Genomic DNA, 24049 nt, shown 5'->3' on the forward strand with positions numbered 1-24049 from the left:
ATCACCTTTGTGTGAGCTGTTTCTCTTTTAGACAGATTCAATCTTGTGTAGCCAAGGGTGGCCTTGAACTAACAGAGATCTGTTTGCCTCTGCCAGTCCAGGGTGGCCTTGAACTAAAAGAGATCCATTGCAGCCACCTCCCGAGTGTGCCACCACCCTGACCTGTATGACAAACTAGTTTGGCTGCTTTGCCCTCTGACCTTCAGGCAAGCTTTATTTATTAAAACACAAATAAAACACCACTATAGATATTTCTCAGCTTGCTATCTGTTCTCTTACTTTTGTTTGCTAAATACTTAAATTCACTTATCGGAATTGAATGGTTATCATAGATCATTCTTCCAATAGACATTGTGTGTTTATATATTTCTAAATCCCAGGTTAATGTTTCTTACATAGTCATAAATAGAAATACTGTAAAAAGGAAATATGGAACTTATTTTTTTAAGTTATATTTAGTTGCATGTGTATGGGTGTTCTGCCTGCATGTATGCCTGCGTACCATATGCATACTCGGTGACCACAGAGGTCAGAGAGAGGGCTGGAGCCTCTGAAACTGGCGTTACAGATGGTTGTGCACTCCACATTTGCTGGGAACTGAACCTGTGTCCTCTGCAGGAGCAGCCTGTACTTTTATCAGCCGAGTCATCTCTCCAGCCCTTGGGAACCTAACTTTTAAAGAAGTAGTAAAATCTATTAGACTGAGACTGGACGATGACATAGGAAATTATACTCAATAATATACTAACGACAGAAAAGAGAACAAATTATTTAGTTTTATTAAAAATTTCCAGTTTATAACCAAAATATACAGCCACTACATTTAAAATCAGTTTTTACACTCACAGTTAAAGTGCTAAGAAAAACATTTACAAAACTGACATCAGTCTACTGTAAACAAAATAAATCTACAACAGCAGAGCACAGAGCACACCAGCTACCGTGAAGTACAGCCCATGCTCTAGCTGGTGTGTTCGCCCTACACAGACCCCACCACAGCGACTGTCCACTCATCTGGACATCAGCAATTTTAGCCAACGTATAGAGAAGAAACATGAAGAACTAATGCCACAGATACAAATCTTCATCACAAACACTTTCCAACTAGATGTGTATGTGATAAAACAAGGTTAGTTTTAGAATTGAAAATCACCTCAACAATTTAATTCAGAACAGTATTTTAAAAACTAAATTGCTAAGTATCAGTTACTTAAAAATAAGTTTTGGAATAATGAAAAGGGGGTAATTTTCCTGCCTTCACATCCCTTGGAAAACTGTTAACAAAAATAGGGAAAAATCTTTTTTTGAGCAGGCACGGACAGTGTTCACCTATAAATTTCCCATCATTGTGTAGCGCTGCCAAGATTGAAGTGTTTGTTGTTAATGCAGACTTCTCTTTAATCAAAATAACAGGAATATAGTCACTAATAATTTAATATGGACTGTCTAAGTTTCCTTCTTCCTGATAATTGAAGTGGGTCGTACTTTGGACATGTTGATCAGAACAGCTGGGACTAGGAGGGAAGTAGAGAGATTTCAGGCTGTGTATTTGAGGACAGATCAGATAGAGTGGGGCTCAGTCAGGGCATCGCTTGAGGGGATCACCTAGGAAGAAGTGTACCAGGTCTGTACTGGAATCCAAGTGACTTTCTCTAGCCTAAGAATGCACCAAAACTGAAGGCACCCAGGCAACTCCAGAGTATGCTGGGCATTGAACAACATTTTCTACCAGTAATCTTAACTATTCACAACAATATAGGACAATTTAGTCTAAGTCTGAAACAACCTAATTTATACTTTTTGGATCATAAAACTGGGGATTTCCTGAATGAGAGTTTCATATTCTTGCATGTATGTTTATATTAATATATTTTTGTTCTTATAATCAGAAATGTAAGTATAAAGAAAATCTTTAAATGAAAGCTTATGAAAAAATGTGTTGACTGTGTAACATGGCATTCATTATTTTAGAGTGTCTATCAGGGGAATAAAACTCAGTATTTAGCAAAAATAGAGTATATATCACTCTGGGGATTATTCTGCCTCTAAAAGGTATTTATTGATTATTCCTTTGACATTATGACAGTATGTTAGCTTATAAAAGCTTGAAAATGAAACTTAGTAAAAAGTTTATGTAACTTAAGTGTTCTCAAAGGCATTTGCTTCAAATTGACAAAATATCTTTAAGAACATGAACTCAGCAACAAGATGACGATGGTATCTTTGTCACAATGAAACAAAACGTCAAACATAGGTGAGAAAATAAAACTCAAGAACAAAATCCAGAAATTAAAAAGAAAAGCAGAAAAGGTGCTTGAAGTTGGTATTAAAAGTTGGGAAAACTGGGGATACAGTTTAGTGGTAGAAGGCTTGGATAGTGTAGGAAAACCCCAGTTCAATCATTAGTAACACACACACACACACACACACACACACACACACACACACACACGCACATCAAAATGGAAGGGAGAGAGGGAAAAATAAGTTAAGCAGATAAAAAGTCTTACATGATGGGTGGCTCATGCCTGCAATCTTGAGTAGGAGGCCCAGGCAGCAAGCCTGCAAGCTTTAGGCTAGTCTGGACTAAATGAGAAGTCTTGATACTTGATACAAAAGACCAAAACCTGGTGAGTTAGAGCACTTGCCTAGTATACACAAGGCCCGAGCAGCAGGCAAGGTCCTAGTACTAGGGGAAATGACAAAACAAACACAAAACATGAAAAGCTGGAGGGTTTGGGGGAAGTTGGAATACTATAAAAGAATAAATGAAAAAGAATTTGGATTTATTTCAATCCATAGCTAAGAAATAATACCCACTGATGAGAGAACTTCCAGACGCTGAACACTTTTCTCCTCTCTACCTGGTTTTTGAGATACAGCCTCACTATGTAGCTCAGGTTGGCCTAGATTTTACCACGCAGCACAGGCCTTAAACTTATAATCCTTCCGTCTTAGCCTCTCAAAGATTGGGATTCCAGTGTGTACCACCAAACTTAAATAATTTCACACTTACATTATTTTCAAGGCATCTTCATTTCAGCTCAATGTAAAAACCTACTGTGTAGATTTTCTCTTACAAAAAAAAAAGAAAAGAAAAGAAAAGAAAAAAGACTTCATAGGAAATGTTTTTGCTGACAGGATTAGTTCTGGAAAATGATCTAAGGCAGAGCTGAGGGAAGCAATTTGCCAGCTTTCCAAAGCTGAGGGTGGAAGGAACAGCTAAACAAACAGAATAATATAGGATGGATAACTATAAGCCACTCTAGGGTTACTTGGCTTTTCTTCCATCTTCTCACTATAAATCCCCCAAATATTCACTGAAACTGAACTTCAGATTCAGTATCTACAACAACAAGGACTTAGCAGGAAACCTGGAAATAAATGTGTTGTTTTTAGAGACAATTTAAAAAATTTTAATAGTCATGGTTAATGGCAGACTACATTTGAGAAATGTGTTGCTAGGCAACTGGGTCACTTTGCAACATCGTAGCATGCACTCACCCAATCACATGTCTGTTTTGTTACTAAGTGATAAGACCCTAGGGACCACTGCAGTATGGACAGGAGGTCTAAATCAGGTCTGAAACCTGTGATCCTCCTGCCTTGGGCTCCCTTGAGTTTTAAATCAACTAAAATGTTATGCAGCATATAGCCACACAGGAATCTTTGGGTGAGAGACTGAAGCATCTAATTTAGTTACTGGAAGCCAGTGAAAGCCCTAAGACAAAGAATCAAGTATAGCTAAGGAAATCCTACCAGGATGGTAGGATGACTGCCCAGCATATGCAAGGCCTTAGGCTTGTTCACCAGAACCAACGTGGGTGGGGGCTACAAGACTGTCATAGTTAAAAAACAAAACACTAGAAACCAGTACACCAACCTAATCTACTTTCTAATGTTATGTACTCGCCAGACTTCAAACCCAATGGTGCACTGTAAACCTACAGTCCAAAGCATTCAAGACATTATATCTGATGTAGACAGTCAGAGCAAAGAAAATGATCTCTAAAGTAATTGGGTGGGTCGGAGGGATGGCTCAGTGGTTAGGAGCACTGGCTGGTCTTTCAGAGGACTGGGGTCAGAGTCCCAGCACCCACATACTGGCTCACAATCCTCTGTAACTGCACTTTCAGGGGATCCAATACCCTCTTTTCCCATCATATGAAGCTCAGCTGGAACTCAACAACAGGCTTGGCAGCAACCGCCTGTGCTTGCTGAGTCATCTCACTGGCCCTATTAGAGATAATTAAGGAATTTATGCTAATATTTTCTGCAAAGCCAGGACAAATTTACAATAACAAATCACATTTATCTCTAACAATATTTTGTGAGTTTTGTTTTCAAGGCTGGAAGTGAACCCAGGGTCCTGTCTATTGCTGAGCTAAATCCCAATCCTGATAATATTTTAAAACAGGCTATCGCTTTTCTGAGGCAATCTGACAGCTACACTTATTCAATGAATGTGAAGAGGCAGTCAAAAAATAATGATGAAACGGAAAAATTCTACTCAGTTTCTCTAGGTTCTTTTAGGTTTTATAATCAAGCTGAGTGGTGGTGATATACACCTTTAATCCCAGCATTCAGGAGGCAGAGGCAGGTGAGTCTCTGAGTTCGAGGTTAGCCTGGTCTACAAAGAGAGAGAGTTCCAGAATGGCCAGGGCTACACAGAGAAATCCTGTTTCAAAAAACCAAAACTAATAATAGATTTTTATAATCATTTGAATGTTGGTTAAACCTGACAGTCTTTTAATTAGCAAAGGACCAGTGCTGTAACTGAGTTGTTCACTAATTTTATTTTGAACACACACTAGGTAGGTGCTCTCCCAGTGAACTCCACTACAGCTCTACAGAATGCATCTGGTAAGAGGTCTTAACCAAATACCTATACTCATAACTAAGAGAACAAAGACCACAAATATCATGTCATTTCTTTTTTTAAAATCAACTTAATATGTTTATGCTGGTGTTTAAGAACTTTTTTATTAAGAAGTTTATGTCTGGTATTTATTTCACTTTTACTATATGAAATACAATTTTCCTCTTTTAAAAATCACTTAAACTGGGGCATGGTGGCACACCCGAAATCCCAGCACTTGGCTGGCAGAAGTGGAGAACCACAAGTTCAAAGCCAGTCTGGGATATATACTTAGGACCTGCAGATCAGCCTGAGGTATTCTGTGAAGGGTTGGAAATGGAGTCTGGTGACAGAACACTTTCTAGCACTGGGGTCCTGGAGTCTAAGCCCTCGCACCTCAACAACAGAACCAAACAAGAACTAGGAATGCCTCTCATAATACCTGTCAACTTCAGTTCAAGCTGCCTTAGCTGTATAAGCTGATCAAGTAAACATAGTTTATGAGAAGAGAATGCAAGTGAACTCACAGCAATGACTATAAAATGGTCAAGGGAGAAGCTAATTAGAGTTCAGAGGAATATGAGACTCCTAAACACTAAATTCCCTTTAACTGCAAACAAAAATGCTTTGTCTGAAGTTACACAGCTCATTGAAAAGGGAGGCACCATTAGGTATCAGCTGTCCTGACTCAAAATCCTAGTATATTTTTTTAAAATAACACAATGTATTCTTACGAATTATTAAATAAAACTTGGCCAAAACAAAACCACTGAGTTCTAAATTTTGAAAAGCCAGTTAGCATAAAACAAAGAAACACCTGCAAGTTTGCAAATATGAGCAAGCTTGCTTAGATAATTTATCTGCTTCAGAAAAATGTAACAAGCTTGAAAAAAGATTAAAAATACCAATTTAACAGTTAGTGGTAATGAGCAGAAAACCAGAACACTGAATATTTGTTTGTTTGTTTGTTTGTTTATTTATTTATTTTAAAAATGAGGTCTCTCTATGTAGCCTTGGCTGCCCTGGCACTTACTATGTAGACCAGGCTGGCCTGAACCTCACAGAGACACTCCTGCCTCTGCCTCCCAAGTACTGAGATTAAGGGTGCACGCTACCACATCTGGCAAAATTTAAACTTCTGAATTATTAAAAAGTAAAAAACTTTTTTAACCAAGGGAAAATTGTGCAGTGGCAAATAAAACTAGAGAAAATTAAGGATGATTTTACCACACCAACAAAAACATCCATGAAAAAAACAAGATAGGTTTCTAGGCAGTTATTTAAATAAAAGTTAGAGAAAATTATCCTCTAACACATTTAAATAGATTGAACTTAATGGATTTTGTACTGGCTTGACTTTTGACCAAAATATCAGTGAAAAACTTTACAGCCAGATTTTCTAGTTAGAGAACACAGGAATAAACACATTAACATATGATAATTTTTTTATAGGCTAAACAACACCTATGTCTATTAAGATAGTTGGCTCTAGGCAGAATTTTAACATTGTTTTTCCAGAAGATTGGAATAGTGAAAGAAAAGCATCATCCTGTATCAGTTAATGATTAAAGCTACATAGGATTAGAATTAGAGAAAGCAATTGAAGTCTGGTGAACGGTGAAGGATGTCTGTCTTCCTAAGCTTTCCCCAGTATTCTCATGATTCAAACAACAAAAAATGAAAAAGAAGAAAAACTATGAAGAGATGTACAAATGCCAATGCATTTCCATAAACAGATGATCAAATGTATGTAAATATATATAAATTTAAGGTCATATAGTTGAAGTCAAAAAATGCTTATTCATATTTTTAAAAATATTTACTTTAAGGTGGGCTATGGTGGTGCATGCCTTTAATTTCAGCACTCGGGAGGCAGAGGCAGGCGGATCTCTGTTGAGTTTGAGTCTGCCCTGGTCTACAAAGCAAGTTCCAGGACAGCCAGGGCTACACAGAGAAACCCTGCCTCAGGAAAAAATAAATTACTCTACATTGAATTGATGTGTGCATGTGTGCCTGCTACAAGAGTGCTGGTGTCAAAGGCAGCCAGAGGAGCGCCTCAGACACCCTGGAGCTGGGGCTGCAGCAGCCCACAGAGGGCTGACGGGAAGCCGGGAACTGACTCTGGTCCTCTGGAAGAGCAGCGAACACACTAAAGCACGGAACCATCCACTTCCCCAACCCCAAGCTTTTCTCACCATGAGTTTATGTACAAGCCTGGGTTCTAGGAAACTTCTATTTCCTGTGTTTCTGTGTGAGACCCAAGAGTTCTCACTTTACACGGATTTAAAAAAATCACAGACATATATAAACAACTGTCATGGTCCGCATTAGTGTTATGAGTCAGCTGCTCATTAAACGTTTGCTGAGAAGCTTATGCTGCACGAAGTCCTGTGCTAATTGTTATTCATCCACGGCCTCGGAAACAAATTACTGTTTTGAGCTTAATATTGCTTTGGATCTTTTGCCGAATCATGAATAAAACACTACTGCTAAAATCAAAGTACTTTTCAGAACACTTCTGATAACGTATTAATACTTTAGAGGGAACTATCATTTTCTTGGTTGTCAATTGAACAAAGAAAACACTAAGTATTAACATATGCCAATCACAACAGAAATTAAAGTTACCCATATGGTAAAAACTGTCCAGACTTGTTCAAGTCAATTTAAGCAGGTAAAGATTTGAAATCACTGTTCTGCTATAGTTCTTCAACAGTCTCTTAAAAAAAAAAAAAAAGATTCCTAACTCAGAGCACATAAAGAACATGGCCCAAACAGAACAGTGTTACTTAACACTAACAATATTATGCAGATTGTACAGAACAAGTGAACAATGGTACTTGTTGAAGCTGACTGTAGGCCAACAACATTCACATACACATCACCACCAGCTTAGAGGAGATGCAAATACACACACAGAATCTGGAAGCACAAAGGTAAGACTTTTATAGATAGCAATGTTCACGTCACTGTCTACAATTGGCTCACTGGAAAAGACACCAAATTAACACTTGGCAATTGGTATTATGCAGATGGTGGCAGACGATGACATCTTTGAGCTCAAACTGGTATTTCTGTCTTAACTTCCTGTTTTTGTTTGTGGATGTTTGTTGTGGTTTGCCCATGCTGTTCTATGGAGCTTCTCAAGCAGAAGCTTCCTGAGTTACTGGTTTATTTATAGACAAGTTATCAGCTGTGCCTTTTAAGGCTTAAGGAAAAGTTTACTGACTATCGTTATAAGGAACTCCAGGCCTCTCTGAGTGGTAACTCCAGTTCCAAGGAGAAAGACAGGAGGTCAGAGGAAGAGAAACCATTTAGGGTACATGCTCAAATGTGTCTTATGAAGATGGGTAATCTCTACTGATATATACTTTGAAGAAGCAGCATGATACAAATAAGTCATGACGACCAGAAAACTGGCTCTTCTGTCAGGTGGGAACTCTTAATTTTAAAGGGTGAAAGAAGCATACACATGAATTAAACGTGTGTCAAGAAATGTACTACAGTAGACCTCTAATAAAGCTCCAAGTTCTCAAAAACCTTAATCTCTCATATTCCACAATGCTTCACAGTTTCAAAGAGCTTCCATATGGTTGTTTTATCATTTGATCTTAATCTGACAACTTAGTGAGGTAGGTAGAGTAGATATTCATCTTCAGTCTTCATTTTCAAACAAGGGGAGCTAGGCTCAAGGAGGTTGACTTGTTCAAAGTTGAAAGCTAGCATATGGCAAAGACATGCCTCTCTCTCCAGAGTCTAGAATATTTTTTCTGAGTGCAATTCTTGGACACCCTGCTAAGAATCTTCTGTGGTGTTTTAGATACACAAAACTTGTGAAATCCTACTGCCCTCGACTTACTCAGTAAGAATCTCTAAGGATGAGAGCTGAGAATTCTGTGTTTTATAATGGATAATAAAGTAGAAATAACAGTATGTATATTAGGTAACAATGTAAAATGTATCACTGAGTCTGGATGGATCTTCCCATGATCAGATGTGACGCCATCAGCCCATCATTAGGGGACATGGAGCTTAGAAGAATGGGCTTCAAGTCTGGCTGCTAATAATCACCTGGAAAGCTTTTGTATTTTTAAAGCATAAACTCTCACCCAAGAGAAAGATGCTGGCTAACAAGAGTTCCCAGAGTGAGTCTTATCTGAATCAGGGCTGAGCATCACTGTTTTCTGAATAACACATTAGCATTTTACAGAAATTTTCTTTCTGATTAGTTTCAGTTCATATCCTAAACCATTTAAGTTTTATAAGATAAAATGTCAAGTGTTTTTTACTTGATACTTTTAAGATGAAAAGGTATTCACAGAAAGAATAACCATGCTCCATTTAGCTACAATGATTTTCAAGAACCCAAATTAATCACCACTTTAGACTTAGATTATATATTTCAGATGTAAACAGTGATTCAGAAACTGAAAATAGGGATGTGGGGCAAAAGTGGTAGCCAACTGGCTCCTGGGGAATTCGAGGGCAGACAATCAGCTCACTATAGCAGGGCCTGGATACCAATGTCTGATGGCTTTGGCAAGGTCACATCTCACTGTAGAAAAATACAACAACGAATACAGAGAAAATATTTTGCCATTTTGTAATTTTTTACCACTAAAAACCCTTATAATGTGTGATGCTTATCTTACTGCATGCCTCCACAGAACATGTCTGAACATGAAGTTGTCTATGAATCAATACAATTACCTGGGAAAAGATGGTCACAAACTAAAACTTTTCTATCATGCATATGGATATTATAAAAACATAGCCCATAAAAGTAATATTTACAAAAGTGAAAAAACAATACGACTACAGGGAAATGCTCATCTCTGCCTTTACTCCAGTGCTAATCTACATCCTGAATATCTCTGGGGAAGAGTGAGAGACTTTGAGAGAACCTCCCACAGGCCAACTGGACTCTTCTGGCACTTTTATCTACTAGTTAAATACCCTTGCTGGCTTATCACAGTCTTCTACAGCTTAAAAAACCGGCTTTCATTCACCCAGTGGAAACAAACCTACAAAGTCCTAGTATTCATCTGAGAAATAAGCCTTGCATAGAAATTTTCTTTAATTCTGAAACTTTGTTTTATTAACAGAGCTACCAGAATGTCATTTCACAACTAGTTCATATTATATGAAAGTTCACTACAAAGCAGTCACCACACATATAGGATTTTTCTAAATATAAAATAAGTGGGTTTATAAAAATGCTTACCAGACAATCATCTCTTCACAACCTAGAAAGAATTATTTTTGTGATGACATGACTCTTAATGTTTTAGCTGTGTTTACGCGCCACGTTTGATGTGATACAAAAGCAAAGATCTACCTTCTCAGTGGACACACTCTGCCTGAGGGAAAGCAGGAAGACAGCAACTTACAGCAGCCAGCCATGCAAAGGCAAAGACTAAAACCTGCTTTCCAACAGCACACATTGTCATCATAGACAAGACTAAGCACTGGTCCCATCCTCTTCGATAACACGGTTCATGCTGGTGCCGTGTGTGATGTGAGTCATGGGGTTGTTACTGAGGTCTCGGGTGCTGCTGTGTCGAGACTGCTCATTGAGCCGATGAGAGCTGCTGTGCCTGGAGTGATCCGTCAGGCGGGACATGCTGCCGTGAGGTAGTCTCTCCTCCACTCCTCGGTAGCTGCAGGGAGTGTACCTGCACAGACAGTGGGTTCTGAAGTGAGTAACCGAACACACCAGAGAGTAACACTAGTAATTCTCATTAAAATGCCTTAGTAATTGAAGTGCTCAGTAGGTCAACAGTGAAAAAGCAATAAATGACATGATTTCATAATGTTGTAGAATTATCTGATGTGGCTAACGGAGAGAATCTACTTATATTCAGGATGAAGGTCTTTTTTCCTGCAAAGGGGCAAACGGTAACTAAGCAAGGCTGACCCACTTGGAGCTATGTTAGGTGCAGAGACTGTTCTTATTCCAGTATGTGTCGAACACAATGGACTCAGAGACGTGAAGAAAGGGAATGAGGCAGTGCCCTCAGACTCTATCAGACCAGGTACAGTCAACAGTGGTGCAGACTCCAATGATACTAAAGACTAGGGCTGGAAGAGGGAATACACAAAATCACAGAACTGAAGAGTGACGCAGACATCAGTGAGTGAGATGTTAAGCGTTACTGACATCTGTGCCCAGAGTGTCTAGACGTGCTAGTTAACAGACGATCAGTCAAATCTGTAAGTGATCTTCACTCTTTTCCTCAGGGTTTAAAGCTGTGAAGATGGTAATTTGTAGAAGGTATAGCTACTTGGAAGTTGCATCCTGACACCCTGTAACCAATACTCTCATCAGCAAATCCTTGTGCCCCTAGCTGGTCTCTACACACAGCTGGGCCTACACAGCTTACTCTAGGTACTCTACCAAGAAATGCTGATCAAATTGTCTTTTGTCACAATCCCAATCAACAAACCACAGCAGATGCAAAAAACAATGACCATGAAAAACAAACCTCAGCCACTGGAATGAGAAGTTATTAGCTCTAGGCCAGTCAAGGCAGGCCATGAAAACCAATTAGACTTTTTTTAATTGATGCATTTATTTATCAATCTTTCTGACTAAACAGTGAGTTCTTTCAGGATAAGTACCATATCTTATGTCTTAGTCTGTAGTACTTAGAGAAACTTCTTTTAAAAATATTTTTGTTGTTGTTGTTTTATTTTTCGAGACGGTTTTTTTCACTGTGCTCCATGGCTGTCCCAGAACTCGCTCTGTAGACCAGGCTGGCCTCAAATTCACAGAGATCTTCCTGCCCCTATCTCCCGAGTGCTGGGATTAAAGGTGTGTGCCACCACACACCTTTTCTAAAATATTTTTTGTTCATATACTCATAAACTTTTGGAAAACATATTTTAGGAAAATAAAATTAAAAGAGAACTAAGTATACATACTTCTTGACTTTAATGAACATATTGCTTTTGTTTGCTTTTACAGCACAGGGTTAAGAGCCCCTGGACTACAAGTCTTGCCTAAATATAATGTTTCTAAAAGTAAACAGGGTCAGGAATGATTGTTAGGCCTATAATACCAGCACTCAGGATGATAAGACATGAGAATTTTGAGTTCAAGGCCAGCCAAGGGCAAGGGATGGAGGCAGCACAATTGTACAGGGCTGGTCTAGATATAAGTCCATGGGTTTCATCCCTAGCACTGCAAAAGAAAGAAAAAAAAAAACCTCAGAATATTGCAAACTATTTTGGTTTTTGTCTCTCTGCTTTGCTTGTAGTGATGGGGATTAAAGTAAGGCCTTGGACATATTAGGCAACAGAACATAAATGGGGTAATGACCCCAGTTGCACACCCCCCCTCGCGCATTTTTTTCTTTCTTTCTTTTTGAGGCAAGGTCTCTAAGTGGTTCTGGCTGTTCTGGAGCTCACTAAGTAGACTAGGCTGACCTTGAATTGACAAAGATCCTCCCGCATTAGCTTCCCAAGAGCTAGGTTTTAAGGTGTGTGCTACCATGTCCAGCTCATTCCCTTTCTAACAGTCATCAAAATAAATCATTATAAGCAGCTGAAGAGTCAGCTATCACTTTAAAAAATCACTCTCCTACCCTATTAAAATATAGCGTGACTTAAGGTGAGCTATTTGTAAAATTAAAAGATCTGAAAGAAAGTCATGAACACTGCTGAGGTGGCCATCCAGTTTTATAGTAGTGCTTGCCAACATTGAGAAGTCCTTTGAAAACAGTCATTTAAAAACCTATTTTAGGGACCAAACACAATCGCGTATACCTTTAGTTCCTTACTCATGGAGGAGACAAAGACGGGCAAAAGGAAAAAATAATAAAGATGCTACCTAGGATTTCTATTGCTGTGATAAAACACCAAGATCAGGGGGTTATTTCATCATCCAAAGAAATCAGGGCAGGAACTCAAAGCAGGAACTAGAGCTAGGAACTGGTGTGGGGGCCATGGAGAAAAACTGCTTGCAGGTTTACTCCTCATCCTTTGCTCAGTCTGCTTTCTTATACAACACCTGCCTGCCTGGGGTGGCACCACCAAAAGTGGACTAGGCCTTCCCCTATCAATTATTAATCAAAATGCCTGACAAGCTTGCCTATAGTTCAATCCTATGGAGGCATTTTCTCTACTGAGAGTCTCTTTTTCCAAATGACTAGCTTGTGTCAAACTGACATAAAATGACCCAGGACAGATGTATATTTAGATGTTTTCACATTTTCTCATATTAATGAGTAAACACTACATCCAGGCATGGGGCACATGTTTGTAATCCCAGAAACAGGAAGGCAGAGGCAGAAGGATCACTCAGCTTTGGCTACATAGCGAATTTCAAAGTCAACCTGGGCTTCAAGAGACCCTACTCTGTTTCCAAACACTTAAATTTATGCATTTATTTTTTTACATTTAGAACCTAGAGACATTTACTTTTCTTTTCTTTTTTTTTTAAAGACAGGGTTTCTCTATAGCTTTGTAACCTGTCCTGGAACTAGCTCTTGTAGACCAGGCTGGCCTTGAACTCACAGAGATCCTCCTATGTGCCCACCATTGCCCGGCTGAGATATTTACATTTTTACTGCATGTTTTGATAGAATAATTGGAATGCTTGCAAAAACAAATATCTTATAATGGGCTTGCTAGAATCTATTTTAAAATTACTACTTTGCAAAAATGATTATTGTTCTTCAAACTAAATAGATTCTCTGATATCCAAACATGACTTGCCAACTTTTACCTTTCAATAGTTTCCTAAGTATCAATATCAAATAAAGAAAGCAAATATTCTAGTAATGATAGAAAGTAATTGAGAAACAAACAACAACAAAAAAAAACAAGTCCTGTGTGGTGGTGCATATCTTACATATCTTACATATCTTACAGTCTACTTGGGAGACTGAGGCAGGAAGACTGGTAAGTTTGAGGCATGCCTGGGCAATGTAGCAAGATATAATCTCCAAAAAAAAAAAAAAAAAAAAAAAAACAAAACAGGACAGGGAGGCTGGGGAAATGGTGCAAGCAGGAGGACCCAAGTTCAATGTCCAGAAACCTCACAAGAGCTGGCATGGCTATGTAAACCAGTACCCTAGTGCTGGGGAGGAAGAGACACACAGGTTCCTAGAGCCCAGTGGAGCTAGACTAACCAAATCCGTGAGCTCCAGGTTCAGTGAGAGATCCCCATATCAAAAAGAAAAGGACACCCGATGTTGACACATTGTATACACACATGTACACATACATACACAAGCACAAACTACACACCACACACACACTACAAAAGGGTGGCTGGGAATGACAGTTAATAGTAAAGTACTTGCTTACCATGTGCAAGGCCCTGGGTTTAAGCAGGAATGGAAAGGAAAGAGAGAAAGGAAGGAGAGGAAAAGAGGGAAAGAGGGAAAGGGTGGAAGGAAGGAGAGCAGAGAACATTCAGTCATTTAAAATATACAAAGGGGCCTTCCAGAGGACTGGAGCTCAGTTCCCAGCACCCACATCAGGCAGCTTGTAACGGCCTGCAATTCCAGGAAATCCGACGTCCTCTTCTATTCCACATACACACAGATACACATAAATAAAATTAAAATCTTTCTCTAATGTTGAATTACAAGCATGTGCCATTTGTACCTAACATTTTTTAAACTTTATTTTTTATTTTATGTGCATTGGTATTTTGCCTGCATGTATGTGCAAGGATGCCAGATCCCCTGGAACTGTAGTTACAGACAGTTGTGAGCTGCCATGTGGGTGCTGGGAGTCGAACCCAGGTCCTCTGGAAGAACAGTCAGTGCTCTTAACAACCGAGCCACTTCTCCAGCCCCTTGTACCTGACATTTTTATGTGTGCTGTTGGGATTGAACTCTTCCCTTAGGACTGAACGATCTCCGACCCCTCCAAATAATACATTTTCAGAGGAAAAATTACATTGTATAATTATATCTGATAAACATGACTATCCACAGAATTCTAAAACATATTTGCTCATGAATAAATAAGAACTAACTATATAGAAAACAAGTTTAATTACAACGTTTAATATAAACTATAAATGTAGAAATTGTAAAATTTCTGTATCTTTCAAAAGCCACTTAAACCAATGTGATTATATACTATACAATATGAAAATACAAATTTTATACAGCATTATATATAAAACATAGTTTTATAGATTTTTAGACAAAATATCAGGATGGTCACTTTTGCCATTGCTGTAAAAATATAATGTGAGCACTGCAGAGTCAGTGGGAACGCGATGGTTTACACACTGATTCTCTTTATTACTGGCTACCACTCATCTACATTAAGTCAATGACAGTTTACCCTATCGCTCCCCACTGCCAGGTCACCTATGTACCAACCTAGTCACTCGTCCCCAAGCGTCTACCTCCTGACTTTCTTTGCTAGCTATCCTCTCATCTAACTAACAATTACTTATTCTTTGAAGTGATGTTTACATGTAGGTGTAGAGATCAATAATTATCCAAGTAGAGAATCCAGGTAAGTACTTGGAATCTGTGACCCAGGCCAGGGTACCTTGAGATACTGAGACGGCTGCAGACAGCAGTAACATGCAGTGAAACCTGGCTGAAGCAGAAGGAAATCTTCATGAGATGGCTTTTGGATTATGGAAATCTTTGTTTAGACTTTACTTTCAATGTAATCGTGAACCTCTGAGATCTGCCCTCCAGCTCTGTGTATGGGAGAGTCCTATAGACCGTACCTACATCACTCTGCTTCATGTGTATATACTGCACCTTTTCTATAAGGTTCCATGCTCTTAGGATACAGAAATTAAAACCTTTCTTTATTTTTATGCACAGAATGTCATATATAGACACAATACTATAATAATGTCTATTTGTCCCTGAAAAGGATAAGGATAGGATGTCAGTGACATCACCAGTTCATGGATAAGGTGCATTCCAAAAGACGGATTCCCTAACTCCTTGTCAGCACCTCACATGAAGACCCCAAATCAAGAGCTTCATTATACTCTCCTTTCTCATGCTGTTCTAAAATTCAAATCAGAATTTATTACCCTAGCTCTCAAAGTCTTGCAACAGCCTCTTCACTGTCAGAGAAACCCAAACCCTTAGGATGGTTGCATCTCTTAGAAGTCCCAACACACACTGGGCACTGAGACTTATCTGCCTGTTCTTGTCTCTGTGCACTGTTCCCTTGTCATTCATTCCCTCTGAACTCTAAAGCAGAAGTGCCATCTGTTGGGAAGCTGCTTCTGACTGTTCATGATGAGGTAGATGGTGCTCTTCTCTGAGATCCTAAAGCAACACATACACATTTTGACCACATGCACGCACGCACACACACTCTACAGGCTCTACATAAGAGGGGAAAAGAGTGGTCTTTTGGTATCTACCTTATTCCATTTACTATGAGGATCTGCAGATCCACTCATTTTCCTGCAAAAGAATGACCTTTTCTTCTTTATAGCTAAATAAAATCTCACTGTGCACTTGCACTATATTTTGTTTATATGTTCATCTGTTGATGAAAATCTAAGCTGATTCTACAACTTGGCTATTCTGAACAGTGGTGCAATAAGCACAGGTAGAGGGTGTGGTGGTTTGAATGTAATTGGCTTCCATAAGTTCACAGGGAGTGGTACTACTAGGAGGTCTGGCTTTGCTGGAGTAGGTATGGCCTTGTTGGAGGAAGTCTGTCATGGTAGGGACACACTCTGAGGTCTCTTTTGCTTAAGCTTTGCTTAGTGTCACAGTCTATTTCCTGTTGCCTGCAAGATGTAGGACTCCTTCTCCAGCACCGTGTCTGCCTGCACACTACCATACTCCCCACCATGATGATAATGGACTGAACTTCTGAAACTGTAAGCCAGCCCCAATTAAATGTTTTCCTTTATAAGAGCTGCCATGGTCATGGTGCCTCTTTACAGCAATAAAAAACGTAACCAAGGCAGGGAGTATCTCTACATTATGCTGCTTAGATCCCTTTGGGTATTTTCTCAGGAATATGTAGGTGAGTCATAAGGCAGTTCTATTTTTAGTGTTCTGAGGGGCCTCCATACTGATTTCCAAGTGGCTGAAATATTTTACAACCTCCCCAGCAATGCTCATCCCATCTCCTCCATTTTTCCAACATTTATGTTTATTTTCTTAAAGAAAAATCTGTCTTTCAAGTCATCTGTTCCTCCTCCCCACTGCTTCTCTATTCTCTGAAGCTTGTTATCTCTCAAATGACTTCATGTGGCAGCTCGTAAGCAGTTTCTAGCTCTAAGATCCCAACCCCAAATTTAATGAACTCCCACAGCCAGGCTTCCTTCAAGTTCTCTCTGAAGCATTTTCTGAACTGCTCTCCATGGTACCAGAGTCACTCTAGTCTCTGCTTCCACTAATAAACCAGGGCTGGGTGCTGGGTACTAGGATGTAGCTCAGAGTGAAAATCCTGACCTAATATGCTCAAACCCTGGTTTGAACTCCAGCACCCCACAAAATAGTAGGCTGACAAACTGACTTAATGCAGCCTCTGCTTCCTCCAGGTTATAACTAAGGCTACTGAGATGCAGTTTGTCTGAGTGCACACTGCCACAGCAGCTCTGAGCAATGGCTGCCACTTTAACTAAAAAGCCTAAAGCATTTACTATCTGGCTCCTTAAGAAAGCACTTGCATAGTCCTGGAATATATTTTGTTTTATGTTTATATTTTACTTATGTGCTTACTTACATTAATAACTGAATTTCTCTCTGACTCTGAGACAGGCTCTGTTTCTAGCGAACAGGCACATTATCTCACTGAATATCTATGACATTAATGAAGGGGTAGCTATTGTTATTTCTCCTTTATACATAAGGAAACTAAGTTTTATCATCCTAGATCTGCACTTTTTTTAAAGATTGCCTTTTATTTTTCTCTTTATGTGTGTGTGTGTGTGCCTGCACGTGGGTGTGCCTGTGAGTGCAGGTTCCTATGAAGGCCAGAGGTGTCGGATCCTCTAAAGCTGGAGTTGCAGATGGGCTGGGGCTGTCTGATGTGGGTGCTGGGAACTGAACTCCGGTCCTCTGGAAGAACAGCAAGTACTTTTAATTGTGAAACCATCTTTATTTATTTATTATTTATGCGGGGAGGGGGGGGAGGTTCAAGACAGGGTTTCTCTGTGTAACAGCTCTAGCTGTCCTGAAACTTGCTTTGTAGACCAGGCTGGCCTCAAACTCACAGAGATTCACCTGCCTCTGCCTCCCAAGTGGTGGCCCACCATGGCCTGGCTAATTTTATCTCTCTAAACTGACTGACCCACCTCTTATCCCCCTCAGTGCACTACAGTAACACCATGCTGCTTTTGTGTCAGGTCTAAACTCCAAAGCCCTTTGATTGGCTTTAAGTCCCATAATCTGGGACAACTATAACCAGAAAATTAAAAAATCTTAATCATGATCCACTTCTATTTCAGAACTGACTGTCTCTTAAGTATTGTGATCCTAACTGAATACATATAATAAACTAAGTTGCTCCCAGAACTTACCTGCCATCACGTGACCTGTGGAGGCTGCCATGGTAGCTGCTCACTTTGCTGTGCACACTCCCTGCTTTGCTTCTCTGATCATCCACCATGGCCAGCTGAGTTGAAGAAGCATGTGTGGATGTTCCTTGAGTGGAAGTTCCTCTTGATTTTCTTATAATAGGAGTATTTGGGTCCCTCAGAAGCGACTGGGCAAAGTCAGGTTCCTGGAGCACCTGCCGGCTCTCATTCACTATCCTACACACACAACAGGAAGTGTAAGATACAAACAGTCCTACAGACTAACAAACAATACTGCTATGCAATACTGGTTGATGCCAGCCTTGAAATTAATTGTTCCCCAAATTAAGTCTTTGGGACCAATTTGAGTGAACATTTTTGGCAGAGAATAGAATATAACAAAAATCTCTGTCAAAAAGTGGGCTTGACGCCAGTAATCCTAGCATCTGCCCTAAAGTGGTATGCCAGAGAGCCTGTGTAAGAAAATCAAGATTGTAGTTGTAGTTCCAATTTTGTGAGCACACAGGTGATCTCAGCAAGTTACTATCCTGTTTTTCCTTCATTTTATTTATGAAATAAAGGCTGACAGCTTATTTCTAAAAAGGTCCCTTGCAGCTCACGATACCTGTGATTTTTTTAGGTTCCAAAATACTTTAAAAAATAATTATAAGATAGAAAAGTTTTCTTTCATGCTTTGCAGAATAATGGCTTCATGGTAACTGGATACAACTTTAATTTGCAAGAGCAGTTTAAGGTTCCATTTTGACTCAGTGGCAGGAATAGTGACCTAGTGTTAGAACAAACCTGACTGGTCAACCTTAGGACAAAGTATTATGAAGAATTAAATTAAGCAAATATTCAATGAAGTCATAGACAATTTAAAGGGCCAAATTATCAAAAGTAAAGGCTTTTGAATGTTATGAAAGGATGGACAGTAAATAGATGTGCATTATGATGAACAAAGCAATAACTGAATTAACGAAAATAAAATAAAAATAAAATAAAATTAACAAAAATAAAATCATTGCAAAGTGTCAGTTAAAGTTAAAATTAAATGACTTAATTTAAAAAAAGCAACCCCAACATGTACAGACTTCATCATATATTGAGAAAGTATGTGTAAGTTTTCGAATTAACAGGGTTGTTAAAATTTCCTGTTGTTTACAGTACTGGGTTGACAGGCAGAAGATAGGTAATTGATGAGTACTTTACTCTTTTTCCTTTAATCCACTTAATGCATTCTTGATATTTAAAGTTATAATAGATTATCAATAGATGATGAGTAAGTTCTTACAAAGAGAAAACATGTTTCCTTCAGAAGCAGCATCATATTTAATGAAAACACCAAGTTTTCCTTTTTTCCAAGACAAGAGTTCTCTATTTAACAGTCCTGGCTGTCCTGAAATTCACTCTGTAGACCAGGCTGGCCTTGAATTCACAGACATTGGCCTACTTCTGCCTCCCAAGTGCTGTGATTAAAGGTGTGTGCCACCACCACCTGGCTAACTAGAAATATTTTCATTAAAATCAGGAATACTATGCTATCTATTACCATTATTCTTAATTAACTCTCTCAATAGCTTCAATCTACAATTAAATAAAAGAAAGAAATTGAGGTTATAAACTTTTAATGTGCACTAAATTAGAATGGAGCAATAGTCTATCTTTTCACATGTTTGATAGACCTGGAAAAGCAACGGCAAACCTCAAGTAGAAGCTGAAGTGACCTCTCACACTGAACAGCTGTGTGGCTGTGGCCAATTATTCAAGCTGCTCTTAGTTTTCTCATCTAAAAAGAGATGAGAATACACACCAACCTTCACAAGGGAGTCAGGAAGGCCGGGTAAATAGGAAGAGAAAAAACATCCATTTGTTTTCAATTTCAAGAAAGTCATACTTTAAATGTTCAATGCTTGGCCTTCCTTCCTTATTACAGATTAGAACAAGGAATCATTTGTATGGCTCTACTCAACCAAAATCAAATTTTCAGTTGTCTGGTGTGTTTATGTTTGTTTTTACTTAAGATGGTGTCTTCCTTTCTTGTCCAGTCTGGCCTCAAACTCCTAATCCCTCGCCTCAGTCTAATTAATAACTAGGATTATAAGCACGCGCCACTGTGTCCAGCTAGTCTTTCATTTTAAAGTCATGTTACTGTGCTGAGTGTTACTAGTCACTGCTGATAGTCACAATCTTGTTATAATACTTCTCCCAGTCCAACATGCAAGCACATATGCACACACACACATGCGTGTGCACAAGAGCTATTAATACTATGAGAACTCATTAACTTACTCTTTTTTCCTACGACCATGGAAAAAACTGGCCCATTCAAAGCACGTCTTTTTGCTTCCAACCCAAAATATAGAGGGAATCCCGACTATGAGAGCCATCAGATACTTCATCAGAAAGAGAATCAGGTCTGGACGACTCATCTGAGTAACCTACAGGGAGGGAAAGAAAATCACCTTATATATGTATATCTATTAAAGGCAAGTATAGAAATTATAAACACAATAGATAACAATGAAATCAGGTTACAAACTTTGTATCTTCATTTCTATGGTTAATTTTCTTGGATCCTCAAAAGAGCATCAAGTACTCTTAGCTGAGCCATCTCTCCGACCCTCTATCTTTTATATTCTTGACTAATTTTCTGTCTACTTCTAAGTTTTAGCAGAGATACACTCAACACTCTCATGACCATGAGCCTGCCAGTTCTTATCCTGTCACCTGTCACTTTGTATCTTGCTAGTAAGGGGGGGATGCTTTGTCTCACTTTGTTAATGTTCTTTCACCTTACATTTTGTCTTACTTTAACACTGTTCATCAGCCTTTTCTTACCCATCCCAACATGTTTACAAGGATTCCCCACACCTCTTCATAGACTGTTTCTTTCCCAGCAAGACCTGTCTGTGCTAGTTGTGTCTTTTAAAAACAATGTGTAGTTTACCACTGAAATGTGAACTCCATGAAGATGAAGGTTCACTTACTCTCCAGGTGTTTTATTTCCAGGGCCTTTAGCAGTGCTTGACACATGAGTGATATTCAGTAAATACATATGTATTTAAATATATACTTACACTTTTAAAACTTTTTAGATAGGGTCTCACTCTGTTTCCCTGGCTGATGCAGACTCCCTCCATAGACCAGGCTGGCCTCAAACCCACAGAGATCCATTTGCCTCTACCTCCCAAGCACTGGGATTAAGGGTGTGTGCCACCACACCTGGCTACTTATGCTTGGTTTTATTAAGAAGAAATTACAGTTAAAAGCCTGGTGGTAGTGGTTCATGCTTTTAATCCCAGCATTCAGGAAGCAGAGGCAGGTGAATCTCTGTCTGCAAAGCAAGATCCAAGACAGTTAGGGCCATTACACAGAGAAATCCAGTCTCAAATCCCCAAAAACCAAAGCCAATCCCACAAAAAATTACAGTTAAAATTATTCAGCAACACATCCTCTTCATAAGACAGTACTACCTAGTTTTGAAATATTCAGATATCACAAAAATATTATCATTACTAACAATGCCTAGAACTACTTACAACTTTTCCCTTCAGGACTCCTTCTTTTCCAGCTAATACAATGCCCAACTTCTTGGGTAGGGTATGCCTAAATTTGTCTAAAAACATCTCTGTCATTAACCTTGAGTGGACATATAGCACAGTGATGCTAATCAGTTACTACCTGAAAGTCCACTGTCTGCGAAGTCCTGCTGTTGCTAGAGAAACCTATCTTACTCTGGAGACTTTTGCCTTTGGTAGTCTTCAACTTTGCACTCAATACTCCTTATTGTCTTTTACTTATGCTAATATTCTGGCTGTTGCTTTAATCAATTTTCTTGTTGCTGTTTTTTCAAGACAGGGTTTCTCTGTGTATTCCTGGGTATCCTGGAACTTGCTTTGTAGACAATGCTGGTCTCAAACTCAGAGATTCACCTGCCTCTGCCTCCCAAAGTCTGGGACTAAAGGTTTCAATCTATATTTTTAAATATTTGCTTATTTTATGTGTATGGTGTTTTCCCTGCATGTATGTCTGTGTGCCATTGTATGTTTGGTTCCTACACAGACCAGAGGATGGCACTAGATCTTGGGGAGCTGGATTATAGGCAGTCATGTAGGTATTGGGAACTGAACCTAGGTCCTAAGCAAGAGTCACAGGCTCTTCACCACTTCTCTGAACCATCTTTCCAATCCCACAGTGTATTTTTTAAAGGAAGATTTTCTTGAAATATTAAGGAATAAATGTCTATTTCATAAAGAATGACAATAAATAGTTACAACAATGCTTGTACCTAGCAAATGTTCAATGCTATATCTCACGGAGCACAGCAGTCTCCCATATAAGACTGGAGTTAAGAGAATCTGCTGATTTTAGTTCCTAGCACCCATGCTGGGGAGGAAGCGGCCATAAATGTCTGTAACTTCAGCTCCAGAGAATCTGACACCCTCTTCTGGTCTCCTCAAGCACCCACACATGGCATATACTCACTCAGAAACAAAAATAAAGCTTAAAAAAGATACTGTGCTGAAATAAAACTTGGAGACTATACTCCCCTCTTAAAAGATCTTTACATTAGTCTGCTGATGTTTCTGAAAAGTCCTACAGTAAGGAAGATATTTACCTAAGTTTTTTTTTTCTAAGATAACAGACAATGAAGAGTTGGAAAGGGCAAATTCTAGGCATTGTCCTATAGTCTATGAGTCTCTTCATCTCAGAAAACCTTTTTATTTGTTTATGTTTTGTTCTGAAACAATGTCTTTTAACATGGGACACCCTTGAACTAACACACATTCATTCGATCTCACCTTTGGATTCCACAGCATCTGGTGGGTTTTTGTTTTGTTTTGTTTTTCCAGACAGAGTTCCTCTATGTAGCTTTGAAGTCTGCTCTGTAGATCAAGCTGGCCTTGAACTCAGATCACCCTGTCTCTGCCTTCTGAGTGCTGGGATAAGAGCTAGTTCCAGGACAGGCACCCAAAACTACAGAGAAACCCTGTCTCAAAAATCAAAAACAAAAAACAAAAAACAAAAAAGGTGTGCACCACCACCTCCCAGCAGCCTCTGTTTTTTTAAGATGAGGCTTCACTCTGAAGCCCATGCTAGCCTTGAACTTGTGGCAAACCTCTTCTGCCACCTGAGTGCACAGTGTATGGGTGAGCTACCACACACATTTGCCTTCCTTAACTTCCTAAGTACTAAGACTACAGGTGTGTGCCAACACCCTGGCTGGGAAAACTACAGCATAATGAGACACTAATTTTTATGTCTACTTTTCTTGTCTTCTCCATGATTTAGAAATCCATCAAGACAAGGAACATATACATTGACCATGGTAGTATGTATCCAGAGAAAGAGATGGGAAGAGGAATTTCACAGAGGTGGAGTACAGCAAAAAAGACATGGCTAAGAAATATACTTCAAATCACATTTTCTTAAAGTCAATGAATGCTCAAATGAGGACTGATCAGAAAAAGATATTGAACTGTAGAGAGGTGATTTAATTGGCTAATACAAAGAGGGGCTAGAGAGATCCCTTATAAGTTAAGAACACTGGTTGTTCGTCCAAAGGGCCTGGGTTTGATTCCTAGTACCCACATGATGGTTTACAACAATCTATAACTGCAGTGCCTGGGAATCAGATGCTCTTTCCTGGCCTCCGTGGGCACCAGGCATACACACAGACATACACACAGCAAAACTACTCATACACA

General features: G+C 39.2%; 1 protein-coding gene across 2 annotated transcripts in view; it reads right to left on the minus strand.

The window, feature by feature from the left end:
* Positions 1–753: 753 nt before the first annotated feature.
* Fzd3 (frizzled class receptor 3) overlaps positions 754–24049 on the minus strand; it is a 70734-nt gene continuing 47438 nt past the window's right edge. For both annotated transcript variants that reach the window (XM_085698655.2, XM_048422004.3), the window contains 3 exons: positions 20631–20779; positions 18342–18575; positions 754–10533 (listed from right to left, as the gene is read on the minus strand). In XM_085698655.2, the coding sequence (XP_085554781.1) occupies positions 10320–10533; positions 18342–18575; positions 20631–20779 (597 nt within the window). In that variant the 3' untranslated portion in view covers positions 754–10319. The remainder of the gene's footprint in view (positions 10534–18341; positions 18576–20630; positions 20780–24049) is intronic.

The sequence above is a fragment of the Myodes glareolus genome, chromosome 12 (assembly GCF_982192425.1).
Source record: "Myodes glareolus chromosome 12, mMyoGla1.1, whole genome shotgun sequence".
NCBI classification, from domain to species: Eukaryota; Metazoa; Chordata; class Mammalia; order Rodentia; family Cricetidae; genus Myodes; species Myodes glareolus.